General features: G+C 43.0%; 1 protein-coding gene across 35 annotated transcripts in view; it reads right to left on the bottom strand.

Annotated features, from left to right (window-relative positions):
• LOC144114148 (uncharacterized) overlaps window positions 1–20,902 on the bottom strand; it is a 306,774-nt gene that overhangs the window by 61,488 nt on the left and 224,384 nt on the right. For 25 of the 35 annotated variants that reach the window (XM_077647687.1, XM_077647674.1, XM_077647686.1 and 22 more), the window contains 2 exons: window positions 7,692–17,396; window positions 3,921–5,504 (listed from right to left, as the gene is read on the bottom strand). The exons of 6 other annotated variants lie outside the window; for them this stretch is intronic. In XM_077647687.1, coding sequence (XP_077503813.1) covers window positions 3,921–5,504; window positions 7,692–17,396 — 11,289 coding nt within the window. The remainder of the gene's footprint in view (window positions 1–3,920; window positions 5,505–7,691; window positions 17,397–20,902) is intronic. 4 more of the 35 variants (XM_077647693.1, XM_077647695.1, XM_077647694.1 and 1 more) reach the window with 2 other exon arrangements.

Below are 20,902 nucleotides of genomic sequence, written 5' to 3'. Positions count from 1 at the left end.
CTCACCAGACAGGCAAACCATGTTAACTAGTAAAGTGACGTTTAACTAAATTTTAATGGTCAACATTTTAACTGTTACCGACAGGCACCTGACTGCAATTAGAGATTTGCAGCCAGCCATTAGTAACAGTCACATGCTAATATAATTTCGAAAACGAGATTACCCGTGCCACAGTGGCTCAGCAAAGTTGGGCCAATGTTGGGCCATTTCTCGCACCATTTGAAAACCGCGCGCCTACGGAAAGCGCAAAGTGAAGTCCATCAAACACCATGTCATGCCATTGCTAGGGCACTACATAACAATTTTTTCCCCCCCTGCACCGGAGCAGCGAAGTGGTGAGGCGCGGGGAGCACTGCAGCGCAGGTGACATAGACTGTTACGTAATCCCTGGTCCATGAAGCTGCCTGCTACCTGCTCCATGGACATCGTTTTGTGCTCTCCGCAGGCGTGCGGTTTTTGAATGGTACAAGAAATGGCCCGAATTTGTTGAGCTGCAGCGGCAAGGATAATCGCATTTTTGAAAATCTAAAAACTGCTATGGCTAGTACTAATGGCTGACTGCAAATCTCTCATTGCAATCAGGGGTCTATAGGCACTAGTTAACACATAACTATCAGAATTTAGTTACACAATTTATTAGTTAACATGATTCGCCTGTTTTCTGACGTCCGTCAACACCGGTATTACTGTGCCGCAAAAGGGTTCTCTTTACTCCAAAAGACCCTTTTTTTTTACTTGTGGTGGGCTTCCCCGAAACACCTGGTATATAACTTGCTCCTTTATTAAATAAGGTTCCCTTAACAATGAGACATGTCATTCTTTCATAAAGACAAGGTCTTTTTCCTTATGATAGCTACAATATACAAAAATTTTTATAGCAGCTAAACAAGCTCACAAACAACATTTGAGGAAATTTGTTTGGCATTATCAGTGCATGTACCCGTGACATCCCACAAAGACAATGTGGCTCTCCATTTCAGCCAAGCCAGCAGCAGCCAGCAAGTTAACTCTCAACCACATGGAATAGAAGGATAAGATAGGAAAAGAGGCACACAGCCAAAGTGTATTTGCAGTACTTTCAAGTAACCAATGACCACTCATCTTCATGATCTCAAAGTGACATAAAAAATGTGCTGCATGAAAGACTAACCGCAATGCCTGGCGCACATAAGTGCTGCAAGTGACTCACCAGCACGAGCTCACCAATAAAAACAAACTTGCTAAGCAATGTCTACGCAAAATTGGCACTCAACATGGCCTGCTACTGTTGATTTGAGTGAGAAGGGCTAGCATCACTGACTTTGCAGGGAAACAAGTTATTTTATTATGGCTTCAGTTACTGCAGGCCAAAATACTATTCAAACCTCCCACAAGTGGTAGACATGGCAATTATAAGTGAAGAGCACACACTTCCAACACACAGCTGAACATGATCTTGAGCAATGGCGTAAAGAAAGCTGCTAGACACAATGCTTTCATTGCTTGCATGGAGATTTGAGTGCTTCAAAAGGTGCTTACTTTTAACACTATGTCATGTGACAGAGTCACATTTGTTTATCACAGTCTTATCACTTTTAAAATGTACAATACAAGATACATACTGTACGTTTGTGTGTTGTGACTGAAATCGTGAGGTGATCACATGTGCAGAATTTCACAAGGCTTAGGAATATTTTATAACAATGTATATGGGTCACCCAACAATGTTCTGTCTCATTCATGAATAGGGCATAGCCATACATGGTAGCATTCTAACCAATGGCTATCAAATGGGCATGTCGCCACCGTTGCCACTAAGCTCTTTCTATTGTGGGCACAAGTATGTCTCACATAACAAAATAAAGCAACCATATGTTCTTTAAACCTTTTCGTAAAAACATCAAAATATTTATTTTTTTCACGATCACTTTAAATGGACACTAAATTTAGTCTCATGACAATGAAAACCAATCCACTCAGTTTTCTACACTGGCAACAAGTAATATGTCACAAAGTTTGTTTGCATTCTGCCCTTAGCATTATAGTCCCCCCTCTTATTGGGGGAGGGTGCATATAAACGTCCCAAGACCAACTGTGTAAAAAGAGAGCTCACTAGCCTACTTTATTATATGGGTGACTACACAAATGACACTGCTGCATCCTTACTGCTAGTTACAGTGGCTCTAAACCTTATTACACGTGCCCTTCTGAACCTTAACTCAAGCAATCTAGCTGGCACGCTTTAATATTCTTATGCCTCAACTTTGCTGTCTGCTTACAGTTCTTTTTTTTTAAGTGCCACCAAAAATGTGGAACAAGTACAGAAAGTTTTGATTTGATTATTCACAAGCCTGATGAGCCATGATGAGGAGCAGTCCTTAATGCCATTTTATGTGAGCAGCGGTGCTCACTTTCCTTGTATAATTTACTGCAGATTGTTAGGTTATTCAGTTTGTTCAGAGCTGCATTCACTGTGAGAACCATGAGCACTGCAGAGAAAAGCCTAAGTGAAGTAAACGCAATATAATTTTAGGGGAACATTATGCAAAACAGTTTTAACCCATAGGCTGGCCATCGTTTGTCTACTAGAGTAGAGGGAGCAGCTCTGCAAGGCAATGATATGACCTAAGTATTTGTTACAGTAGACCCCACCATGCCTCTATTTTCAACCAGCATTTGTTGTGAATGAGCCTTGTAATAGCTCCAAATAAAAACTGAAAGCAATGAGACAGTGCATTAGCTTCACTTTAAGATAAAATTGAATTATTTTTAAAACCGCTGCAGAACAAGTATAGCCCTCTGCTAAAATGACCAACTACCAGCAAGCTGTAAAGCCCTTACAGCAAACAACCAGCACAATTGTCTATGTGGACTGGACCTGTGATGTGGGTCTTTAAGCTCTGGTACTGAAATAATAGATTTGCTTATACAAAGCCAATGGCTTGGCAGGAACAGCTACTGGAGAGTTGGTAGATGTACAGGGTGTGTTATGCTGAAATTTTCTCTCATGCACTACGTAAGCATGGGTTCAATGGGAAATTTAACCAATAACTGTTTACCAAATTACAAGCAGCCATGTTTACTTATGGCTGTTTATTTCACTGCTATAATGGATGCCTGAATGCAATACTGCTCTAGACGTACTATACACACATTTTTCTTTTTTATATCCCATGTATGCAGTTCATTGCTTAAACCTGTACTCGCACCACTGCATGTGACAAGTCACAATCAGAAGTCATGAAAGCTTCATTTTGCCTACTTTTACGGTACAGATGCAATGTGTAAACATGTATGTAAGCCATGTAAAATAAAACTAGTCATTTGTAAACTAAAGTTTTGCTATAATTATGAGCGTCACAGTTAAAAGACCACATGCATCAGCAATTTTTACATGCAAAACAAGAATGCCATTTGAAAGGCGTTTGGCATACATAAATGTACAAAACTTATTTTTCTATAGTGGTGCCTCACTACAACGCTTGGTAAGAAACTCGCCAAATAAACTGAAATTTCACTTATAATGCCATGCCTCTTACGAAATAATATGACAACTACTGCTTGCACATCCACCCACAATACATTCACGCTCAAATATCAAAGTTTCAAACAGAGCGCATTACCGAGCTTACACAATAATATCACCAAATTTACAATCTATTTTTCAATTGTTGCCCTGCACTTATGCAGGTAACAACTCTTGCAAAACACACTGTCCAAAGGAATGCATTCTTTCCTGCAAGCATTTTTAATACCCAGGCTACCTCAGTTAATACGAAATGTATGAAATATGATTACATAACCCTTGCGTTCAAAATGAAAAAAAAAAAAACAAAAAATGCCCAGAAACCATTACAGCATTCAGGCAAATCCATTCATTCCAAGCAACATAAAAAAAGCAGCAAATAGAAAAATAATGGCCTACAAAGCCATTGTAGTACCTTCACCGAGTCCTGCGACTGTCATGGCTGCTTCACCTTGGGTTGGAGACGGTGCATCCAGGTCGTCTTGGCTAAGCGCCCGCCCCAGCTTCAGCAACACTTTTTCCTTGGACTCAGGGTCATGATGTGCCCCCTCAGCTGTGGTCATGCACCGGTACTCGGGAATGATCGCAGCCTCAGGCACTAAACCAGCAGGAGGATACACAGCCACTCCGGTAGACTGTTCAGGAAAAAGTTGCGCCAAGAGCTCTGCTTCTTCTGGTGTAACTTCTCTCTTGGCTACGTAACCTCCTTCAGCAGTGAGAACATCTCTGAGCCGGTCATCTACTCGAGGCTTTTCCATGGCACCAAACATCTTGTCAAGAACATCAGCTGAAAGCTCTGGCTTTGATGAGCCTGGCGCTGTGGCTGACGTGACAACTGATGTAGTGGTACGTACTATTGTCTCTGGTCCAGAAATTTCTCTTCGAATTATTGTTGTTTTCGCCTCCATAGGCTTCCCAACTGCACTTTCTGCAAAGTGCATGGAGCCTGAAGTGCTTGATTGCAGCTGCTCTTGGCTGGTAATTTCTGTCTCCGGAGAAGAACTAGAGCGCTTTGTAACAGACACAACTTCAACAGCACCACCTGGAAGCTGTTTCACTTCTCGCGTTGTCACAGCAGATGGATCATCACTGGATAAGCCTTTTGCAAATTCTCCCATTTTAGCAAATAAGCTGCTTGCTGCACTTCCAGCATCTTCAGCACCTTGCTCAATATGTTCAGTAACTTGCCGAATTCCATCAGATGTTGTTGTCACTAGTCGCCTGATGACGGTTGGCTTGCCATCAACAACAGTTGTTTCAATCCTTCGAGAAACAGTTCCATCTGATTCCAAGTCCCCAGGAAAATCAGATCCAAAAGGAACATCACTGGCTTCTCTTCTTATGACCTGCACCACTTCAACATGCCCTTCAGGCGTCTCTTTCACTTCTCGTTTTATGACAGCTGATGGATCCTTGGCCAATTCTGCTTCCCACGGAAGTGATGCATCCGTAGTTCTTACACTTGGTTCCCCAATGCCCTTGTCTTCAGGCAGCTTGCCAACAATGTGCTTTGTTACTCTGACAACTTCAACAATGCCGCCAGGAACTTCTTTAATCTCTCGCGTTATATGTGTTGGTGGCAATCCTTCTGCACCGCTAGGCTTAGTTTCCGATGTTGCCGGCTCCAACAGAACTTCTGTGCCAACTTGCTTGACATGTGTGCTTTCAGGATGAATGGCAACATCATGTTTAGTAACTTCAACAACTTCAACAATACCACCAGGGGTTTCCTTCAATTCTCTCTTTCCTGGTGATGGTGAATCTTCATCTGAACTCTTTGACTTTGATCCACGTGGAAATATCTTCTTGGGAATTTTTGACACTTTGGATAGGAGACCAGAGCTTAGTGGCTTTGAAAGTTCATGAGCAGTCACTTCGATGACTTCTATGACACCGCCAGGCTTTTCGATGATTTCTTGTCCTTCCACGGTGGGCAGCTCCTTTCCTGGCAGCAGAACATCAGCACCTTGGCTTGACTTATCAGGAACATGCTCCCCCACTGCAACAGACATTCTTGAATCTTCAATCCACTCCCCTGCTGGTGTATTCATGCTTTCAGAACCAGCTGAGGACCCATCTATGCTTCCAATTTGAAGTGGCACCCATAAAGGGAGCTCGCACTTTACCAGAGGGAGGCTTTCATCGTGTGGCTTCCTAACATCATGTGCAGTAACCTCAATAACTTGCACAAAGCCTCCTGGTGTCTCTGTAAGCTTCCTCCTTGTAACATCCGATCCTTGCACCCGATGATCATGGCACACAGGCTTTCCTGAAGCATGCTCTTCACTCCTTAATTTTTTCGGCGACTTTTGGACCTCATGTTTTGTCACATGTACAACATCTGTTAATGTTGTTAGGTCTCCTTCAAGGATGCCAGCTCTGCCATCAGAAGGAAACATCGCTGAAATTTTCCCAGTATCCAGTCTAAGCATACCCTCTGGAACTCTACCAATGTCATGGGTAGTAACTTCAACAACTTTCACAAAGCCACCAGGAGTCCTAAAGTCATCAGCCTTGATTGCCCCAAATGCTTTGGCCCCACGTTCACGTTTCTCAACTGCCTGAACCAGCTCAAAAGGCTCACTGAAAAACTCTTTTTGCGACTCCTCCTTTGCCGCAGATATTTTAGCTGTTTCATGTGTGGTATGAAGTTCTTTATCCTGGGTAACTGGTTTACTTCCAGATAACTTCTCGGTAACCTCATCAAAAGGTTCGTCATATCCTGGTGCTTTTCTGATTCCTTTAGAATCAATTTCTTTTACAGGTCCCTCGATAGATGGTTTCTGAATGTTATCCCTCATCTCACTTGACACAAACCCTTCAGGCACTTTACCGCTGCAAATGAGGACACTGCATTTAGCATTGGACTTATCAGTAGGTTTTGTAAGCTCCTCTATAGTTATTGAATCTCTCACAGAAAACGAAGGTAATTCCTGTTCAGAAGCACCAGTCTTTGAAGCACCCCTACTTATTTCATGAGGAAAAACTGCAGCATTTGAGGACAAGCCATCTTTCATATGCTTCAATGTGTCACTATCCAGGAAAGTGCCTGCACCTTGAAGCTGCTCCTGCTTTTCTTTCTTTGCACCTGCAGCAGGTAAATTTTTAGTGACATATGCAGCAGCCATACCTCCGGTAATATCTATCTCATGCTTTTCTGACCTTCCTTTTAGTTCAACAACCTCTACTGTGTTTTGTATTGGGAAACTTCTTTCAGTACTTTTAGTACTCTTCAGCAGCTCTTTGGAAGGCTTTCTCTCATGCAATGCCACATCGAAATCTGCTCTAGACTTTGCATGAAGCTTATTATTCTCAGTCAACTCTAATTCTGAATTGGGTATATGCACGTTACTAACTGCCCCAGGTCCTGACAATCCACCTACTGCAGCACCTTTTCTTGAGCTGTGGGGAAATAATTTTTTTGGTATTTTTGCCACCTTGGACAAAAGGCCTTTATCTGATTTCTTTCTAATCCCTGCAGTATTTTCTTCTGAAGTTCCACTATGTTCCTCAATCACGATGTTTTCTGAAAGTGGCACACCTAAATCCACATCAACCTTTTCAGACACCTTCACAGGGACATTACCATGCAATTTTACTCTAGGAAAACTGTCAATGCTACTATTTTCCAATGGCTCTTCAGCTGCAACATCTCCCTTAGGGCCTAGAGGAAATGTCATTCCGGAAACTTCAGCAACATCAGTCTCATATGTCATATATTTTTCAGATAATACAACCTCACGGTGTTTTGGGGACTTCTGAGGGGCTTCAGCAACTATATTAAGTTGTGCCTCTCTTTCAGGTATATCAGCACGCATGCCCTGTTGAATACCCTTCTTTCCAGTTGCCACGCTGCTATGGGGAATTTCAGGCAACATCTCCTTGGGAACTTTGGTCACTCTGGATGTAGGACTTGCATCGGATGCCATCTCAAGTTCAAGAGAGTTTTTGCTGTCTGGCGTCAGAGTTTTTTCTGTTAACGTGCTAGAAACTTCACTGCCCAACAAAGAGATATTAACATCACCTTTGTTCTTAATTTGGGCATCTACCTGAGGTACCTTCACATGAATGGGGTCGATAGCACTTAATGGCTCTTGCTTTGAAATGTCAGATTTAGGACCATGAGAAAAAATCTTCTTGGGCAACCTGGTCATTTTCGACATAAAACTTTTGTTTGAATGCTTACCTAGTCCTGGGGTGCTTAATTCAACTGTTCCCTCTCTCCCTTCTGGTAGCTGCACAGTAACTTCCTTCTCATGAAACGAGACGCTAACATCTGCTTCAGGCTTCGTGGGGATCTTGACATCTTTCTGCAGCTGTACTTCAAAGCCGAGTGCCTTGTCATCAACAGTTTCAGCCACTGTGGAATGTTCATCAGTTGAGCCACTACTTTTTGGACCATGGTGAAACATCTTCTTTGGAATCTTGGCCATTTTTGACATGAAGCCTTTATCAGATGGTTTCCCAGCGTCTGGAGTACCTATTTCGACCTTTCCTGCAACACCTACTGGTATGTCAGCTGAAGATTCCTTTGCAGAAAGTGAAATGTCCACATCTGTTACAGGCATTGCAGGAAGCTTGGCATCCACCTTGAAGGTTGTGTCACTTCCAGGGACGTCAACATGCGCACTAAGCGAGGGCTCTTCAACTGAGCTGAGAGAGTTCTCCCCAGAGGGAACAAGTTTCTTAGGGAGCTTGGCTGCTTTAGACACAAGACTTCCATCTGGTGACCTGGCAAGTTCTGGAGTTGACACTTCAAGTTTTCCTTCAAAGCCCTCAGGCACATCCACAGTAATTTTTTTAACAGCCATTGATACGTCCACATCTGAATCAGGCCTTTCAGGACCCTTCACACCCACTTTCAAGTGAGCATCCGGCAGTTCTACATGAACATCACCAGTAACTTCTGACACCTCCCCAACAGACACCCCTCCCTTAGAGCCATGAGGAAACATCTTTTTGGGGAATTTGGTCACCTTTGAAATAAATCCTTTGTCTGATGGCTTGCCAAGGTCTGGAGTTGACACTTCAACTTTTCCTTCAAAGCCTTTAGTTACATCCAAAGTAACTTTCTTATCAGACACTGAAATGTCCACATCTGAATCAGGCCTTTCAGGACCCTTCACTCCGACTTTCAAGCGAGCTTCCGGCAGTTCTACTGGAACTTCACCAGAAACTTCCGACACCTCACCAGCAGATATCTCTCCCTTAGAGCCATGAGGAAGTACTTTTTTAGGAAGTTTTGACATCTTTGACAAAAATCCACCATCTGATGGCTTGCCAAGTTCTGGAGTAGATATTTCAACTTTCCCTTTAAAGCCCTCAGGCACATCAATATCAATTTTCTTTTCAAGTGCTGAAAAATCTGACTCTGGCTTTTCTGGATATTTCACATCCACCTTTAAGGCAGCTTCAGACATTTTTACTTCAATATCACCAGCGACACCAGTCTCCTCGTCAAAAGGAACCCCTCCCTTCGAGCCATGAGAAAACACCTTTTTGGGAAGCTTTGCTACCTTTGACATAAAACCTCCATCTGATGGTCTGCCCATTTCAGGGGTCGACATTTCCACTGTTCCCTCTATACCTTCTGGCAGTTCAACAGCCACCTTCTTACCAGTCCATGTAATTTCCCCTTCAAATTCTGGCTTTCCAGTACCTTTAATGTCCATCTTTAGCTGAGCTTCAGGCACCTTCACCTGAACATCCCCAACTTCAGGAGCTCCTTCTATGGAAACACTTCCCTTGGTGCCATGAGGAAACATTTTTTTAGGAAGCTTAGCCATCTTTGACACAAATCCTCCATCTGATGGTTTGCCAATTTCTGGAGCTGATATTTCCACTTTCCCTTCAATGCCTTCAGGTATGTCAATGTCAACTTTCCCTTTTGGCAATGCAACATCTAGTTCTCCTTTCGGTTTTTCAGGCCCTTTAATATCCCCACCTAAATGGGCTTCAGGCATCTTTACCTCGACATCACCGAATTCTGGTGACCCTTCAACTGAAATGCTTCCCTTGGCACCATGGGAAAACATTTTCTTGGGAAGTTTGGCCATCTTTGACATAAACCCTCCATCTGGCTTGCCAATTTCAGGAGCTGATATTTCCACTTTTCCTTCTATGCCTTCAGGCAAGTCAATATCAACTTTCCCTTTTGGCAGCATTGCATCTAGTTCTCCCTTTGGTTTTTCAGGCCCTTTAATGTCCACACCTAAATGGGCTTCAGGCATCTTTAACTGGATATCACCCAATTCTGGTGCTCCTTCAACTGAAACGCCTCCCTTGGTGCCATGAGGAAACATTTTCTGGGGAAGTTTGGCCATCTTTGACATAAACCCTCCATCTGGCTTGCCAATTTCAGGAGCTGATATTTCCACTTTTCCTTCTATGCCTTCAGGCAAGTCAATGTCAACTTTCCCTTTTGGCAGCGTTACATCCAGTTCTCCCTTCGGTTTTTCAGGCCCTTTAATGTCCACACCTAAATGGGCTTCAGGCATCTTTACCTCTACATCACCCAATTCTGGTGCCCCTTCAACTGAAACACCTCCCTTGGTGCCATGGGGAAACATTTTCTTGGGAAATTTGGCCATCTTTGACATAAACCCTCCATCTGGCTTGCCAATTTCAGGAGCTGATATTTCCACTTTTCCTTCAATGCCTTCAGGCAAGTCAATGTCAACTTTCCCTTTTGGCAGCGTTACATCTAGTTCTCCCTTTGGTTTTTCAGGCCCTTCAATGTCCACACCTAAATGGGCTTCAGGCATCTTTACCTGGACATCACCCAATTCTGGTGCCCCTTCAACTGAAACACCGCCCTTGGCGCCATGGGGAAACATTTTCTTGGGAAATTTGGCCATCTTTGACATAAACCCTCCATCTGGCTTGCCAATTTCAGGAGCTGATATTTCCACTTTTCCTTCAATGCCTTCAGGCAAGTCAATGTCAACTTTCCCTTTTGGCAGCGTTACATCCAGTTCTCCCTTCGGTTTTTCAGGCCCTTTAATGTCTACACCTAAATGGGCTTCAGGCATCTTTACCTGGACATCACCCAATTCCGGTGCCCCTTCAACTGAAACACCGCCCTTGGCGCCATGGGGAAACATTTTCTTGGGAAATTTGGCCATCTTTGACATAAACCCTCCATCTGGCTTGCCAATTTCAGGAGCTGATATTTCCAATTTTCCTTCAATGCCTTCAGGTAAGTCAATGTCAACTTTCCCTTTCGGCAGCGTGACATCCAGTTCTCCCTTTGGTTTTTCAGGCCCTTTAATGTCCACACCTAAATGGGCTTCAGGCATCTTTACCTCCACATCACCTAATTCTGGTGACCCTTCAACTGAAACACCGCCCTTGGCGCCATGGGGAAACATTTTCTTGGGAAGTTTGGCCATCTTTGACATAAACCCTCCATCTGGCTTGCCAATTTCAGGAGCTGAAATTTCCACTTTTCCTTCAATGCCTTCAGGTAAGTCAATGTCAACTTTCCCTTTTGGCAGCGTGACATCCAGTTCTCCCTTCGGTTTTTCAGGCCCTTTAATGTCCACACCTAAATGGGCTTCAGGCATCTTTACCTCTACATCACCCAATTCTGGTGCCCCTTCAACTGAAACACCTCCCTTGGCACCATGGGGAAACATTTTCTTGGGAAGTTTGGCCATCTTTGACATAAACCCTCCATCTGGCTTGCCAATTTCAGGAGATGAAATTTCCACTTTTCCTTCAATGCCTTCAGGTAAGTCAATGTCAACTTTCCCTTTTGGCAGCGTGACATCCAGTTCTCCCTTCGGTTTTTCAGGCCCTTTAATGTCCACACCTAAATGGGCTTCAGGCATCTTTACCTCTACATCACCCAATTCTGGTGCCCCTTCAACTGAAACACCTCCCTTGGTGCCATGGGGAAACATTTTCTTGGGAAGTTTGGCCATCTTTGACATAAACCCTCCATCTGGCTTGCCAATTTCAGGAGCTGAAATTTCCACTTTTCCTTCAAAGCCTTCAGGTAAGTCAATGTCAACTTTCCCTTTTGGCAGCGTGACATCCAGTTCTCCCTTCGGTTTTTCAGGCCCTTTAATGTCCACACCTAAATGGGCTTCAGGCATCTTTACCTCTACATCACCCAATTCTGGTGCCCCTTCAACTGAAACACCTCCCTTGGCGCCATGGGGAAACATTTTCTTGGGAAGTTTGGCCATCTTTGACATAAACCCTCCATCTGGCTTGCCAATTTCAGGAGCTGAAATTTCCACTTTTCCTTCAATGCCTTCAGGTAAGTCAATGTCAACTTTCCCTTTTGGCAGCGTGACATCCAGTTCTCCCTTCGGTTTTTCAGGCCCTTTAATGTCCACACCTAAATGGGCTTCAGGCATCTTTACCTCTACATCACCCAATTCTGGTGCCCCTTCAACTGAAACACCTCCCTTGGCGCCATGGGGAAACATTTTCTTGGGAAGTTTGGCCATCTTTGACATAAACCCTCCATCTGGCTTGCCAATTTCAGGAGATGAAATTTCCACTTTTCCTTCAATGCCTTCAGGTAAGTCAATGTCAACTTTCCCTTTTGGCAGCGTGACATCCAGTTCTCCCTTCGGTTTTTCAGGCCCTTTAATGTCCACACCTAAATGGGCTTCAGGCATCTTTACCTGGACATCACCCAATTCTGGTGACCCTTCAACTGAAACACCGCCCTTGGCACCATGTGAAAACATTTTCTTGGGAAGTTTGGCCATCTTTGACATAAACCCTCCATCTGGCTTGCCAATTTCAGGAGCTGATATTTCCACTTTTCCTTCAATGCCTTCAGGTAAGTCAATGTCAACTTTCCCTTTTGGGAGTGTGACATCCAGTTCTCCCTTTGGTTTTTCAGGCCCTTTAATGTCTACACCTAAATGGGCTTCAGGCATCTTTACCTCCACATCACCTAATTCTGGTGACCCTTCAACTGAAACACCGCCCTTGGCGCCATGGGGAAACATTTTCTTGGGAAGTTTGGCCATCTTTGACATAAACCCTCCATCTGGCTTGCCAATTTCAGGAGCTGAAATTTCCACTTTTCCTTCAATGCCTTCAGGTAAGTCAATGTCAACTTTCCCTTTTGGCAGCGTGACATCTAGTTCTCCTTTTGGTTTTTCAGGCCCTTTAATGTCCACACCTAAATGGGCTTCAGGCATCTTTACCTCCACATCACCTAATTCTGGTGACCCTTCAACTGAAACACCGCCCTTGGCGCCATGGGGAAACATTTTCTTGGGAAGTTTGGCCATCTTTGACATAAACCCTCCATCTGGCTTGCCAATTTCAGGAGCTGATATTTCCACTTTTCCTTCAATGCCTTCAGGTAAGTCAATGTCAACTTTCCCTTTTGGGAGTGTGACATCCAGTTCTCCCTTTGGTTTTTCAGGCCCTTTAATGTCTACACCTAAATGGGCTTCAGGCATCTTTACCTCCACATCACCTAATTCTGGTGACCCTTCAACTGAAACACCGCCCTTGGCGCCATGGGGAAACATTTTCTTGGGAAGTTTGGCCATCTTTGACATAAACCCTCCATCTGGCTTGCCAATTTCAGGAGCTGAAATTTCCACTTTTCCTTCAATGCCTTCAGGTAAGTCAATGTCAACTTTCCCTTTTGGCAGCGTGACATCTAGTTCTCCTTTTGGTTTTTCAGGCCCTTTAATGTCCACACCTAAATGGGCTTCAGGCATATTTACCTGGACATCACCCAATTCTGGTGCCTCAACTGAAACAGTTCCCTTGGCACCATGGGGAAACATTTTTTTAGGAAACTTGGTCATCTTTGATATGAAGCCGCCATCCGATGGTTTTCCAATATCAGGTGCTGATGCTTCCAATTTTCCATCAACACCTTCAGGCATATCAATATCAATTTTGCCCTTTGGCATTGCAATGTCTAATTCTGCCTTAGGCTTTTCAAGACCTTTTACATCCATGCTTAAGTCAGCTTCAGGCATCTTAACGTCAACATCAATTCCTGGTGTTTCTTCAACAGATAAACTTCCTTTAGCGCCATGAGGAAACATTTTTTTCGGGAACTTTGCCATTTTTGACATGAATCCTCCCTCTGACGGCTTGCCAACTTCTGGAGCTGACATTTCTAATTTCCCATCAAAGCCTTTGGGGACGTCAATGTCAACTTTCTCCTTTGGTAGAGAAATGTCTACTTCTCCTCTGGGTTTTTCAAGACCTTTTACATCCATGCTTATATGAGCTTCAGGCACCTTAACGTCAACGTCAATTCCTGGCGCTTCTTCAACAGATACACTTCCTTTAGCGCCATGAGGAAACATTTTTTTCGGGAACTTTGCCATTTTTGACATAAATCCTCCCTCTGACGGCTTGCCAACTTCTGGAGCTGACATTTCTAATTTCCCATCAAAGCCTTTGGGGACGTCAATGTCAACTTTCTCCTTTGGTAGAGAAATGTCTACTTCTCCTTTGGGTTTTTCGAGACCTTTTACATCCATGCTTATACGAGTTTCAGGCATCTTAACATCAACATCAATTCCTGGTGCTTCTTCGACAGATACACTTCCTTTAGCGCCATGAGGAAACATTTTCTTTGGAAACTTGGCCATTTTTGATATAAATCCTCCTTCTGACGGCTTGCTGACTTCTGGCATTGTTACTTCAATATTTTTATCAATGCCTTCAGGTAAGTCAATGTCAACTTTCTCTTCTGACAAAGCAATGTCTACATCTTTATGCTTCTCGGGATCTTTTATGTCGACTTTTAGGTGAGCTTCAGGAATCTTTCCTTGCGGCACCTTTACTTTGACACTGCGATCAACCTCTGGCACCTCTTCAACAGAAACGCTTCCTTTGGAGCCATGAGGAAACATTTTCTTCGGAAGCTTAGCCATCTTTGACATAAACCCTTTATCTGATGGCTTGCCTGTTTCCGGAGTCGATACTTCTATTTTTCCCTCTGTGCCTTCTGGCAAGCTGACAGCCCCTTTCTTACCTGGCACTGCTATGTCTCCTTCAAAATCTGGCTTTTCAAGACCTTTCAAGCCCACTTTTAAGTGAGCTTCTGGCACCTTTGCATGGATGTCACCAACAGCTTCTGGTGCTTCTTCAAGTGGAACAGTTCCCTTCGAGCCATGTGGAAACATTTTCTTAGGAAGCTGGACCACCTTTGACATAAAGCCACCATCTGTTGGTTTTCCTACATCAGGAGCTGATACCTCTATTTTGCTTTCAACACCTTCTGGCAAATCCAAAGAAACTTGCTTTCCAGGTATTGCAACATCAAAGTCTACTTGGGGTTTTTCTGGAAGGGTCGCCCTTATTTCTAATTCATCTTTTAGCTTTGGAATATCAACATGAATATCATGTTGTGTAATAGACGGCTCCTGAACTGCAATTTCATCTTCAAGACCATGTGAGAACATCTTTTTTGGTAGTTTTGCCATTTTGGACATAAAGCCATCGTCATATGATTTGCCCATCTCATCCAAATTTACTTCAATGTGCCCTTCAGCACCATCAGGCAGAACTGGTGTCACTTTCCTTTCAGGTAATGTAACATCAAACTTTGTTTCAGGCTTCTCAAAAGCTTTACCTTTTACCTTTAACTGCACATCTGGCAGTGATGACTCCACATCAATGCCTTCACCAACTACAGGTGGTCGTTCAATGGTGACACCATCCTGAGAATCATGAGAGAACATCTTTGGAAACTGGGTCACTTTTGATATGAGCCCTCCATCAGCTGATACAGGTAGGTCTGGGGCACTCATTTCAACACTTCCTTCTGCACCTACAGGCAAGCTGGCAGTCAGCTCCATTGCTGGCATGTCAGGGCCCTTTTTCTTTAGATCCTTGGTACCTAGCTTAACCTGCGCCTCGGGCACAGAAACATGCACACTTTCAGCCTCTACTGATGGCTCCTCAACAGAAACATCACCTTTAAAGCCATGAGGAAACATTTTCCTTGGCAGCTTGGCCATTTTAGTCATGAAACCACCCTTTGATGATTTGCCATGTTCAGGGGTACCAATCTCAATGTGGCCCCGTGCTTTATCTGAAAATTCAGGAGCAGTTTCCTTGGAAGTGAGTGATAGCTCAATATCCGGGCTTGGCTTGCCTGGAAACTCTCCAACAACAGCAAGCTGAGGCTCCTTCTGGAGTGATTTCATACCTTCAATGTCAAGGCTGTACTCCATGGGTTCCCCCTTAGATCCAACAGCCTTGACACTCTGAGGGAAAGATATTTGCATACTATCAGTTTTCTTTCTAGATTCACTCTCTAGTGACTCTTGTAGGCCTGGCTTTTTAGCATTAATATCCACTCCAGCACCTGGCAGTGTGTCTCTGTCAACTTCCACCTCAAAGGAAGTTGATAGCTTTTTAGAGTCAGGCTTTACCTTCACAACCTTTTCCTTTTTTTTGGAAGAAATTTCTTTTTCTTTTTTGGCTCTTTGCTTAGATGAAGGGAGGTTTTCACTCGCCGACGAAGGTTCATCTTCCGATGAGCTGGTCTTTGAACTACGAGGAAACATTTTCTTTGGAATTCTTGCCATTTTTGAAAAAAATCTGCTGTCTGGCTCTTTATCTCTGCTAGTTTCCAAGCCTTCCCCATCTTTTGCTGGTACACCCTTCACCCCTTTTGAAGTTAGCTTAGATGTGTCCACTTCAACATCCACGCTTTTTATTTCATATAAGGGTGTTTTTGAAGGCTTAGCCTTAGGCAGTGTTGCTGACTTCGGAAGCTTCCCAGCCTTCTTTTTAGCAACAGGACTGCTCTCAGAAAGTGATGATGGCTCTTCATCAGAAGCACTAGCTTTACCACTGCGTGGAAACATTTTTTTGGGAAGTTTAGCCATTTTTGACAAAAAGCCACTATCAGGCAATTTGCCATCAGAAGCAGAAAGCTCAGCATCCTTGTCCACAGCCTCAGACACTTCTTTTGCCTCTTTCTTTCCCTGCTTTGTAGGACTTGTTTCCTTGTGCTTTTTTTGTTTCTTTTCAGCCCCAATTGTTTCACTTGGCACACTTCTTGATTCTCCAGATATGTCAGGAGCCACAACTTCAGAAGAGGGAAGCCCTTTGTTTTTGTCTTTAGGACTGCCCCTACCCTCTGGACTTTTGCTGCTCCGCTGTCTCTTGATGTGGACCATTTCAACAATTTTGCCAGGAGTCTCTTTTACGACTCTCTCCACTTTTTCGTAAATTGTGTCTTCAGGGCCTTGTGACAACTGCTTTACTTGTCTCTCAACTGAAGGATCTGCTCCAAGTGACCCATTCTCCCCAGTTTTGACTACACCAGGAGACAGCGAACGCTCTTTGCTTTTTCTTTCCAAGGGTTCTTTTACAATACCTTGCTCTAATGTTATACCTTGTCCAGGCAATGTGCTTGCAGCATAACCTGCTGCGGTCACATCACTTGGTGGGGTGTATGTGTCCCGCAGCCTGGGTAGTGTGTAGTCAGGGCCAGGAGGGCTTGGGCTTTTCTCTTTCTTTTCCTTTTTCTTTTCCTTTTTCACTTTGCCATCAGTAGCTAACTCTTTGGAAGCATCAACATCCTCTTTGATGCTCGAGACAATCAAGGTGTCAGTAGTACTGGTGAAATCTCTTTCAGGAGTGTGGTAGTCTCTCATCCTAGGCAGGCTGTAGTCAGGCCCCAGAGGGCTGGGGCTCTTCTCCTTCTTGCTCTTCTTCTTTGAATCCCTAGGCGGAGCTGTAGGACCTGCCTCGGGAGCTGCCTGCTGAGTGACCTCTGCAGAATCTATCTTCAAGACAGGCTCCTCTTCAAAGGTCTCTTCGACAGCCATCCGTGGAGCTGCCTTTTCCTTTGAACTTCCTCGTACAATGCGACCAATAGCCGCTGATATTGGAGATCCTTTCCTGACTCCTGGAATGGCCTTGCTGGTTCCTGTCCCCGTAGACATTTTAAAAAGTCATCCGCAGCCACAAGCTACATGGCTTGATTGAAGCAAAGCAAGCATGTGCCATTAACTAGAGCCAAGAACAAAACTCCATCTGTGCAATGCTCCAGCCCAAGTAAGCATCAAGTTATGGCAGAGAAGTTAGAAAACACAGACATTTTGTAACCATGTCAAAATTTAAAGCAAATATCCAAAATTATTGAGTGCAAGACATTACCCATCTGCATACATTAAAATCAAAATCATTCTCAGCAAAACCAGTTCAAAGATAATTACTGCTGCTGAAAATTTAAGCTCACTGGACTAATCACTGCACACTTAAAAAAGGAAAGTGACAAATTCATGTACAAGAAAAGCCTTTACAAGACAGAGATAAAATTCCTCACACTACAGTTAAAGTCAGTGATGCTCTAAAATGGCATCAGCAAAGAGATAAGGCCTATGCTGTGACATGACCAAGCAAGATGCCTCCATCTCCATACCCAAGAACCGCAAAAAAATATACGGCCTATAAAATAAAACATGCTGTTTGACCACAGTAACTGCAGCTGGTGCAGTTTAATTTACCCCTGCGGCTTTAATATTATTCCTCCAAACTGCTCAGTGATCCCAGCTCTGCGAATAATAACTGCAAGGTGCTATTTAGATATGACGCTACTGCCAAACTATTGCATGCTGTTTTGCGCAAAACGTGGATCTAATTATACCTCATAACATCTCAATGCATCAAAATATGACAATTCTCCCACATAAATACAGTTTAATACTTTCTGCCCACTCTGGTTAGCAGTCACTATTAAAACAAAACAGGCGAACCTATAACTGCTTAATGTGCAGCATCACTAAAACAAGCACAACTTTAGCATTAGGCGTAGGCATACATTCATCCTGTCAAAGTGTAAGTGTACAAAAACAAACCAAAACATAAACAAAGGCTGCTCCAAAGCACAGCTTGCATTGTGAAAAAATAGCAGCATGCGTGTATAGTAGCCAAGCAAGCGGTGGACCCCTTTAAAAAAATACCACAGGCTCACTTACGGCCCGGCTTCTCAATGTTGTCAGAAGACTGGGCAACTGTCAGTCCACTACAGGGGCAAGGGTGGGTAGCACACTAGCAACCTCACAACATTCCACTTTCAGGAGCATCTAAAGCATAGTCTCTATAAAACAAGTCCTCAGTTAGGTTATTGCCACAGAACAGACACTACAGAATCTCACATAATGTTCTCCAAAAAAAATTATCAGCTTGCAATCAAGTGCAACAATGAACATGTTCATACGTGCTGCCTACAATACACACACTAACTAAAGAAGGCACGTGGTAACTATTAAAAATTATGTTGAAAGGAAGTCAGCTTTCTCACACTTATGGGTTATCTAAAGGTTCCATCCAAAATGCAAAAATATGAGTTTTTACACTGTTTTAGTATGACGTCATTAGCTTTCCATAACAGTTGAGCCCACATATAACAACATTACAAGGAACGTTTAGACCTTGCTGTCACAACCAGTCGTTGCTCCATAACAGTGCTCAAAAACTACACTGGGAAAGGGGGAAAAAAAATAAGAAATGATGTACACTATAGTAAGAGGCATGACAATAAGCAATGCATTTATGATCATAATACACAAAATCAAGAACTGCAAAGCTACTTTTTACATGATAGAAAAAAAAATAAAATGTTTAGCACACAAGAATTAACCTGTTTGCAAGATATCTTAAGGTAGCTGTACTCATTTCAAAATCACAGGCAAATAGGTGCAGGACAGCAGGTAAGCAGCATGGACCAAAAGAATCAAATGAATACTCTGAATCTTTTCTGTTGCCCACTGCTTCTGCCAAACTGTGCCCTGCCATACCAAGAAGAGGGAAAATGCCTGCGCACCCAAAGAGTTTGAAGATATCCTTTGCAATTCATCAAGCATACAAGTGGCGAAACATACTTTTCTGATTGCATCAACAACCTATCGATAACCACTGCAAACAGGAATTTGTGTGCTAATGCTTCTCTCACTACTTCTTGCATTAGTGCATAAAATAAGTCATGTCTGTACTCATGCTTGTGGCGTCAAACCTTGGGAAGAGTAACTGAGCAATACAACTGCAGGGAATGTTCACTTCCATTGTTAATGGCTAGAAAACAGAGGGCACGCACCTCTACCTTCACTTATATTGTACCTCATTGGAATCAGAAAAAAAAAAATGTTTGCAGCAAAAAAAGAGACCATTTATGCATGTATTTTTGCAGGCTGCCAATGGAAAAGTGCAGCAGTATTATACTAAAATTAGAAATACAACTGTAACAGTAGTTATACGAGGACTCAACTGCATATAAGCTTTCATGCATGTGTTATGCAAAAGGATAACTTATTATCAGAGCAATATTATGAACAAAACATTGCATGAGGGATTTCAGATCAAGGCCTTCAACAAAGTTAATGCAAAACACCGTTAAACATTTCACAAATGAGCCTGCGAAAGTCCACACACAGAATCAGCTTGTACGAGCATGGCACCTGCTGCAACCAAGCTGCAAGCAGCAGCACCAGCAGCCACTAAGACATACCATGGATACCCGACACTGTTAGCAAGTTAGAAAAAAAAAAAAAGCAGCCACTAGAAATAAAACTGGCAGCTTCAAGGCTGCACAGTACTGGCACAAAACTGAAACAGACCAGCTCAGCTTGAATGTGCTGTTTTTACACTTGATTGACATTTTTTGTACTTAAATTTTTTGCCAATACTAATATGTTCTTTTTCTTTAGTTCATAAGCTACAAAAGCTCACAAACACTTGAGATCACAATGCAAAGATTAAATTTTTTTGTTTGCCAATTTTCTGTTTTACCCAGACTTTGCAAAATATTTCAAGCCTTGTGCTGTACTGGGTACACAACGATGAAGCAGCAACAGCAACTAACATTCAACACTGCAATCTGAAATGCATGTCACGAGTTACACAAGCAGCAAGACCTTCAAAAAAGTAGTGCAGTCTGGTTATGCAATGGTCTTCAGAGAAACAATTTTGATCCATGGGCATGAGGCCTGACTTTGAACCTGAAGAAGTGACAACTACATAAAGCAAAAGAACATCTCCAAGAGTTACGGGTTTCTGAAAACGCCAACAAACACATGTACTACCTGGGAATATTACAGCTATCTCTGAAAAAATACAGATTCAAAACAAAATGCTTTTATTACTCCATCACATTTCTGTAAATACAAAAGGCACACCTTGTATAATGGACTAACACGACAGAAAGTACTAACACCTCTTACACAAAATTCAGCTCGTGTAAAACAGCTCTTTCTGCATATTTTTTTCCCCTCACTCTACCAGCTATGTGGTATCAGCTAAAACAAGGGAATGGTCAAAATACAGGTTGGTATGATAGTCTTGCAGCGTGACTTATTTTTTTTAACCCTAAAGTAGCACCAGAAATGTGCATTTCTGGAGCCTAGCCAATGCATTACACATTCTTTTTTTTTAGCA

The sequence above is a fragment of the Amblyomma americanum genome, chromosome 1 (genome assembly GCF_052857255.1).
Source record: "Amblyomma americanum isolate KBUSLIRL-KWMA chromosome 1, ASM5285725v1, whole genome shotgun sequence".
NCBI lineage: Eukaryota > Metazoa > Arthropoda > Arachnida > Ixodida > Ixodidae > Amblyomma > Amblyomma americanum.
The sequence above is the reverse complement of the archived record's forward strand: the minus strand, read 5'-3'. Positions and strand labels throughout refer to the sequence as shown.